Source organism: Colletotrichum abscissum (assembly GCF_030869225.1).
Source record: "Colletotrichum abscissum strain IMI 504890 chromosome Unknown Scaffold_4.1, whole genome shotgun sequence".
Lineage (NCBI taxonomy): Eukaryota > Fungi > Ascomycota > Sordariomycetes > Glomerellales > Glomerellaceae > Colletotrichum > Colletotrichum abscissum.
The window spans coordinates 1481092-1489814 of NW_026850320.1; the positions used below are offsets into that span (position 1 = coordinate 1481092).

The following is an 8723-nucleotide window of genomic DNA, read 5'->3' on the forward strand; positions in this document are numbered from 1 at the left end:
ATAGCACGTTGAGAGGAAGGCTGGCGTCATTGTAACAGTCATTCAAGTAAAGAGCAAGTTCTAATATAGGGGTATCAACACCCCGCGAGCCATATCCTGCCGCCTCGCGGCCAAAAACATCAGCTTCCCTTGCTGGAGAAGTAGGAAGAAGTATCTTCTCCTCTTCCTCCTACTTCTCCAACTCCGCGAGGATCTCCTTGAGGTGCTTCTGCACCTCAAGAGACCTCTCAGCCCCCAAAGCCTTCTTCACCATCTCCACAAAGCCCTTCCTCTCCTCCGCCGCCGCCGCTCCCTCCCCAAACACCCCGCGCTGAATGGCCTTGAATACTCCGCCAATAGCGAGGGCCCGCATCGTACGCTGGGCCTCGGTGCCGTTGTCGACGGACTCGGGATCCAGGCTGCGGAGATAGGCCAGAGCGACCTCCTTCTCGTTGCTGGCAGGGGTGCTGGAGGCAGGGGCAGGCGCAGCCTCCATCAGGTCTCTGACGGACTCGTACCACACCTCTCGCTTGATGCCCTCGAACTTGGCGTTGTCGAGGTACGTCTTGAGAAGCTCAAAGATCTTCTTGAGCACGGCGCTGGGGTTCTCCTTGATCTCCTTGCGGTTGTAGCCCCGCGCGACAGTCTCAATGCCGTTGACGGCCGCCTTGCGAGTCGCGTCGCCGGAGCTGTCGACATCCATCCGGTCCTCGTCAATGAAGTCGTCCAGAGGCCCGCTCACAATGGTTGAGATGGTCTCGAGAAGGTCCAAGTCGTCGCGCTGCTCTGCAAATTGCCAGAGAGCCTTGAAGGCGTGCGGGCGGTAGTCCTCGTTGTTTCTTTTCGCCTCGCGGATCGCAATCTTTTGCTGCTGTGCGGCGATGGTCGAGTCGTTCTGCCAGAGAGCTTTGCCCTTGCCGACGAACTGGGGGAAGGACTCGAGAACCTTCTCCTTTCCGGGGAAGGTCTTGAGCGCCAGCGCCTTGTCAAGAACGGGCCAGATGAGCTTCAGGTTTGCCTCGGACATTTGTCCGCCAGTGGCATCGCTGGAGGCAACAACGGCCTTGATCATGCTCGCGATGCTGAAGGCGGCGGTATGCTGAAGATTCCATCGCGGCGCCTCGAGGCCTCTCTTGAAGCCTACAATCTCGGGAACGTAGCGCGCGACGGTGCGGGAGCTGCCGCCGTGCTGGTTCCAGACTTCGTCGAAGCACTTTCGGGTATACTCGTCCGTGTCGTGCATTCCCATGTAGGTGAACGGGATGAACTTGGCCGCCAGGGCGTTGAAGTGGTCGGGGGCCAGCTTGGAAACGCCGAGAACAACGTCGGATACCTTGGCGCGGCGGGCCTCGTCTTCGCTGGCAAAGTAGAATTCGGTAAACTTATCGACGAGGCGCTCCTTGGATGCGTCGGGAACGATGCGCATCAGGTATCCCGCGGCTCTGGCGTAGCCCTTGCTGACTTCGTCGTTGCGGTCGAGTGCTTGCTTCTCCATAATCTGCATGAACTTTGGTGATACCGGCTTGAAGTCGACGGCGTGGCGCATGACGAGATCACCAATCAGTCTAGCACATGCAATCTTGGTCGGCATGCCGATGGCGGTCTTGATGATCTCCTCGAGCTTCGGCGCAAGCTGCTTCATCCCCTCGGCGTCAAGCTGCCGAAGGCAGTTGTCGATGGCTTCCGAGATTGGCGATTGGTTGACCCATCTTGCTCTGAGCTTATCAAGCTGGTCACGGGAGTCCTCGCTAACCTTCTGGTAAGCGTAATTGATCTGCTCTGGCTCGATTGTGCTATGAAGACCCAGAAGAGGAGGGATGAAGTCGACAATGAAGGGCTTCAGATTAGGGCCGCCCTTCTTAGTGATGTCAATAATCGTCTTGAGCGAAAACATCTTGACTTCGTCGACACCGCTCTCGAGACCGCTGGGCGAGAGGAGGAAACGAAGAGCTTGCTTCAGCATAGCCTGCGCTGACGACGAAGACCCACCCTCTTCGAGTTGACGGACAATAGTGTTGGTCAGACCCATGCACAGCTTGAGAGCAGATTCTCTGACAGATCCCTTGACATCGTCAAGCACCTTCAGTGCCGCAGTCCAGATCTCGGCATAGTACTTCTCATACTTGTGGAAGGGCTGTCCGGAAATCAGGTCGGAGATGGCACCACAGCTGGCCTGTCGGACGCGCCACTCCTTGCCGAGGACGTTCTTCAGGAGGTCCTGCATGATGGCGTCGAAGTGCTCGCCGATCGTTTCATTCGGGTTCTTGACCAACGCCTTCCAGATGTCGTCCATGGATCGTTGAACGTTGGAGTTCGGGTCGAAGCGGTAACGGAACAGCTTAGGGTAAAGCTTAGGGTCGACCTCTGACTCGGAGAGGATATTGCTGAGACCAAAGCGGCCAAAGGCAGATCTCGTAGACCAGGTCGCGGCGTTCGTCGCAAGAGACATGAACTTATAGACGAGACTCTGGTCACCGACTTCGTTCGCCAAACTGACAATATCCTTGTACGACGTGACCGACTTGCCCTCGCCCGTAGGCAAAGCGCCGGGCTCGAACAACTCCGTCTCATCCTCAACCTTGATCTGCGTGGTGTTCCCAGTAAAGGCCGAGACCAAGTCCTTGACAAGATCCTGCTTCAATCCTTCGTCGCCCTTCTCATACACCAGTGACAGACCGCGGGAGGCCGTCTCCTGTACCAACTCGTCACGCGCACTGAGCAATCTCATGAATGCGGCCTGGGCCTCTCGAAGACGTGACTGGACCTCGTCGAGATGTCCGCAGTACTGAACGACGCAGAAGAGCCAGATGCCAGAGGCCTTAAGCAAGCTGGGTTTTGTCGTCTTGCAGTCGCGGAACAGCTTGTCGAGCACGGCGGTGATTCTCTGGCTGCGCTTGCCCTTTCTCCAGGGACCGTCGGTGCAGTCGACATTCATGGAGAGCTTGACAAAGTCAGAGTCCCAGCAGGCGATAGCGGCAGTGATGGCCTCGCCGACAGTGAACTGGATCTCGGTCTCCTTTCTCGCGTGAAGTCCGAAAAGGCTCTTTAGGACGCTATCGATGCCTGAAGTCTTGCTAGACGGGTACAGCAGGCCGTCTTCGGGGGTGGCCTCTTCATTCGGCTCGTTGAACGCCAAGGCAAGGCGGCCGAGTGCAAAGATGGACTTGTCGCTTCCTGCATTTGCATTCTCCGTGAGTCTCTCAATCACATAATCCGCCGTAAGGTTGTTAACATTGTCCGGAATATACTGGGAAAGTCCCGCGGTCCAAAGTTCTCCGTAACATTCGAGAATAGCATTCTCCAACGTCGGGCCATGGCGCGATTTGTCCATGAGCATCCTTGCTGGAAGATGAACGTCGATCGGGATAGGAAGACCATAGTACACGGCCCTCGAAAAGATGTGGCCGAATGCCTGCAGGGCTCCTTCGACACCATTGGCGACTGCTCCAACATGCTTTTCCCATCCCCAAATCATAGCCTTGAGATCTCTCAGGAACCTCTGAACGTTCTCGTTCCTCGTCTGGTGGGGAGCCGCCTCGGGAATCGCCAGGTCCACCTTATTAAGGGGGTGAGGAAGGAGAATTCCGACGGCTTGCGCGGCGGCAGCACGGGTGTGTCTGTTGTTTGATGCGATGCACTTCTGCAGAACCCATGCTGAGGGGGCAATGTAGTTGATAGTGCCAGCGGGGGCGAGTGATGCGACATCAACCATGGACTTCAGGCAGCTCTCAACGACGCGATCGGTTCCATCCAGGTTCTTCAGGTAACGAACACCATCGAAGCAGATCTTGATGAACAGGCCAATGTACCCCGGCTCAACGGAACGGAAGTAGGCTCTGATGGTTTCCCGGGTCTTGACGTCGTTCCGAACAAGAGTGTCGAGCTGGGAACTCCAATCAGGGACCAAAGGAAAGTCCGGAAGCGCGGCGACGAACAGGGCCCTCTTGACATACTCGACGGCAACAGAGTAAGCCATCATCTTTTCGCCTTGAAAGTTCTGCATCGTACGGTCATCATCGAAGTCAAGCTTGGGGGGCGCTGAGCTGCTCCACTCGTCACTTGAGATTTCGTCAGATATCTTGTCGCAGAAGAAGTACGTCATGAGTTGGATCCAATCCGGCATCTTGTGCGCCTCGGCGTCCCTGTACGTCCAGGGATCCAAGCCCTTTCTGCCTTCCTCGACGACCTCTGTGCGCTCTGACTTGCGGCCGGCTATGGCCAGGATATCGATCCATCTGCCTCGCACATCCCATGATGCGATGGTCTGGTTCGCCCACTTGACCGCTGAGAATCTTGCACTTCGCACGGCAGGGTTCTCCTCAGGGAGATTCATGTAGTGCAGGAGGAGAGAGATGAGGCTAATCATACCACTGCCGCGACCGTCGCCGCTGACTGTCTTTGGGTCGAAGCTTCTGGTCAGTCCCGAAAGTGAGCCCTCAATGGCAGAGACCGCCTCCACAGTAGGGTCCTCGGACATGGATCTAAAGAGCCAACCGACGAGATGCAGTTTGTCCTGTGTGCTGGATGCACTTCCCGCGCCGAGAACACCAAGTGAGTCGTAGGCCATAGACCGAAGCTTCTCTTCGTCTGCCGTCAATGTCCGTGAAACAGGCCAGCCCTGGTCTTCCACGTAAGTCCGCATCTTGTCGATCAACTTGGGACCGATGGTGAAGGGGGCCTGAGTAGGTCCAATGTTGGCGCACCAGTTGAGGAAATAAAACAGAGCTTTGTGAAGTCTGGTACGCTCCAGGCCACTTGCTGCTTGTAAATGAGCTGGCGCAATGGATGAAGTCTCTGTACCAAAGTCGAGCGTCACGACGTTCATGATGTTATCCTGCATTGTCGTGGCAAGCTTCGATTTCGAAAGCAGAGGGAGAATCTTGATTCTATGGGGCGCAGGAAGTCGGGCGTGTGCATTATACAACTCCTCAATAACCGACGCCTTCTCGAAGTCGATTGTGATTCTTTTCAAGATGTCTTCCCCGGCCTGTGAGACTTGATAGTCGGGGCTCGCTGCAGCAGATAGCGCAGGCAAGAGTCTTTCCTCATCTTTGAAAGCACCGCTAGCCAAGAGCTGAGCAATCTTGCGCCGGAGGGCCTGCATATTCTGGAATGCAGCTGCGGTATCGCGCTGCTCCGGCTTCAGGAAGTCCAGGTCCGCTGCAAGCAGGGCCGGGTTCATCCTCTCAAAATCTTGTCGAGTTGGGTTCGAGCCACCTGGGATCCTGAGGAGTAACACCTTACCCAGCCATCTTGCGACGAAGAGGGCGTCTGCATCTTTTGAAAGACCGCTAGCTTCTCTCAAGACCGCGTCTTCTTCGCTGCCGCGTGATGGTACCTGGATATCGGGAATGATCTTCAAGAGAACATTGAACATGGATGATTGGGTGGCGGCATGGTTGGGCGATGAAATGCCCTTTGCCACTTTGGGGAATAGATGACGTCTTTCGTAATCATCCAGACGCAGAATGCTATGCTGGATGAAGGAAATATCTAAGACGCGAAGAATAGGAGAGTCGACCTCTTGATATTGGTCGATGAGCTTCTCCACCGGAAGAATGATGCTGTGTACTCCGTTAGTGCCCACACTCAAATCCTGGAAGACGCGGAAGACAAGGAATTTCGTACCTCGGGTGTATGATCAGGCCTTTGAGTTTACCGGCAAATGTGATCACCTAACTCGAACGTCAGTATCAGAAATAATTATGTGAAGCTTGCGGTGGATTCTCGCCTCAGTGCGGACTGCAGGATAGTCACTCTTGGCCTTAAGTAGCAGCGCGCACAGGTACTTGCCCAACAACTCGTTCAACTTGGTCTCGTTGTTGGACGCCTCGAGAAGCCGAATCTGGACAGTCCCCACGAGGCGCTTCTCCTTGGCCTCGGGAGATTCGCCAGACATCTTGAAGAAGCTGTCGCAGCGTTGAATTTGGGTTGATGATGAGAGGTGATGATGGAGAGAGAGATGTGGGGGTACATGTAAATGTACCTGACGTGTGCTGTGGGAAGAGTCGACGTTGCTTCCGGTTGCCTGAGCTGATTAAGCTTGGTGTCCGAGTGGTTCCAGAAATTCCACAGAAAACGGAACGGAACAGGGGGAGAAACAGTTGGGGGCGGCAACTTACCTCCGCCACAATGTGGCCAATGTTTGCTCCGAAATCGGTTTAGCGAGTAAACGCCGGAGATGTTTTCGAGAGACTCCGAGACAGAAACAAACTAGAAAGGCGGGTGCTACCCAGCTCCAAAGTGTATGGTCACACAAGGCGAGAGCTCTCGCTGGTTTTTTCTATACCGTCCTATTTTGGTTTCTGGTTGTATTTCTGTACAGCGTGTCATGAGAGGTAGACAAGGTGACGTGTAATTAATGCGGGTCTACTCAATAGTCGTCTTAACCACACAAGGCGAGAGCTCTCCCCATTTTACCTCTGCACCGTCCTCTTTTGGTTTTCTCCCTAAGGATATGGCCCTGCAGGATTAATCTGCCTAGAGAGTTGAACAATGCAAGGTGAAGGGGGGGTTGGTACAATTCTTCTAAGCAGCCTTCACTTAACCATAAGAGGCGAGAGCACTCGCCGTCTCAGTTCAGTGCCGTCCTATTTCAATTATGAATATTGTTATCAGGACGTGTGAGGGAACAACAAGGCAAGCAAAAAGCAATCACGCTCTACCGGGTGATTTGATCTTGATCACATAGAACATGCGAGGGCTTTGTCATCTTGGAGTTCACATTCAGCCGCATCTGTCTTTAATTATCAGGGTGCGGTTCCCAAACATATGCTACCAGTGAGATGAGGAGATTCGAAATCTAGAGCTTTCATGTAAAGAATAAGTCGAAGTAGTGAGATAGATGGAGTCACTTACAGATACGGCACAGGTGAATCACTGAAACTCGACGGGAGTGAAACCCTAACCCACCTCTCCCTCGCAAAGGTGCTGTGAAATCCGGCATTGAAGCTTGAGCCGGGCGCTTTATACCTTACCTCAGGGTCCCTTATTACTTCTTTGCCACAGAAATGGTCGAACACCCGTTGAGTCAGGTCACATCGCTTGCAATCGTAACGGCCTCGATATGTGCACTTTGCTGTAGGTGGATGATAGTAAGCTAGATCATGTCGAGTTGTGAACTAAAGTCGAAGGAAATTGGAGTGAAGCCCTTTTTTCAATTTCTTTGATCGCGAGATTAAAGTATGGTGAACTTATGGTTAAGGCTACCTGAATAAAGAGCCATGTGTACAGAAGTGACCTCGAACTCTTGGTGAAGTGTCAGTATACTGGATGGGTAGGCTCTGGAGTGACGTTGAAGAAAAGTGAGAATCTGAACTCGTCAAGCTCTATTTCAACGTGAGGTTTGTTTCAATCATCGTGCACCGGCTAGTGTGATTAGATGTGTAATTGTATGACAGGACGAGCAAAGGCAGAGTTCACTGGAAGCTTCCCTATCTGCCGATATAAGTCGTCGAGCCACATGCGCAAACGCGAGATCATTTCATTTGTCCAAGTTTGAACTTCCTCCATCAAATTGAGGTGCATAGACTCTTTATCTGTCTCGAATGATAATCCAGAATATCTCTTGTCACCATTAGTTGCGAGGTGTTTCCAGGTTTGAGGCCAAGGTCAGATGAACCATGCCCTCCATTTGAATTATTGCATAGTATCAGGCTTATTGCGTGTGTCTCCATCAAGCATCCAGTGGTACTGTTGCGATCAGGGACAGTTGAACTCATGGCAGTAGAGGCACATGACCGGAATTAATATCTTCCGAGTTGGAAGGGCCATCAGGGCGTTATTGATGCCTGGAGGCATTTGACAGCATACCCAAATCTTACGATTACCTGACGGTCGTAAAGCCCATAGCTCGCATTCTGATTGCCAGAGACCGCTTAGATCGTGGATGTAATCTGCATGATTCTCAAAAGCATAGCATCGGTATATTTCAGGTGCCAAATGAGATCGCCAATGTCAGCCAAAAGTTGTCACGCTCCCCCCTAACCCCCAACTCTCATAAGCCACCCAGCTGGACAGAGGTGTTCAAGATCCCTTGACATAGACATTGACTTGAAAGCATGAGTATCGTTGGACTCATGCTGCAGGAAGTGGTGGAGTTACAGAGAGCAATGTTCACAACGCAGGTGTTGAGAGATCTTGTCAAAGTAGCCATCCGTATTCTCTTCTGCAATGACCTGATCCTAATCGATATCAACGGACGCCAAAAGAGGGAAATCAGATACACCTATCAAAAGCCCTTGAGGGCATCCCGTTCTACCTTAGAGATCAAACAAACCCTTCGGCCAAACTCGGATCTACTTTAGCAACCCGGAACAAATCGCAGATGCTGAGTTTCCTAGTCACTCCTTCCCGCCTGCCGATCCCAGACGAAACCCCAACATGAGGGATAACTAGTAAGTGGAAGGCTAGCCCCTTGAACCTAGGTGACTAACAGTTCTTGCAACACCACATGAGACGGAACTACCACTCCCTGATGGACATGTGTCTGGTTGCCCTTCTGTGAACACCACGGACCCCTATCAGTGTGAGCATTCACCTCATAGTCTTCTTCTAGCTGAACTAAACGTTGAACTCATCAGATTGCTGTTGACCCGATGGTTAAATAATCAGCCTCAACTATGCTCCCAGTCCCCTGGCTGTGACAAAATATATAATGCGGTCTTTTCATTGACAATCAGCCTCAAACTCCCACCATCGTCTCCACGAACCATATCGCCAACCGGTAACGCTTGCGCATCAAC

The 8723-nt window shown here is 52.8% G+C and overlaps 1 protein-coding gene across 1 annotated transcript; it reads right to left on the reverse strand.

The window, feature by feature from the left end:
• Positions 1-169: 169 nt before the first annotated feature.
• Positions 170-5878, reverse strand: CABS01_02432 (proteasome component ECM29; the record flags this gene model as incomplete). Its single annotated transcript, XM_060535810.1, has 3 exons — positions 170-5543; positions 5608-5654; positions 5723-5878. The coding sequence occupies 3 exons, from the start codon at positions 5876-5878 to the stop codon at positions 170-172; spliced, it is 5577 nt and encodes a 1858-aa protein (XP_060396115.1).
• Positions 5879-8723: the final 2845 nt, after the last annotated feature.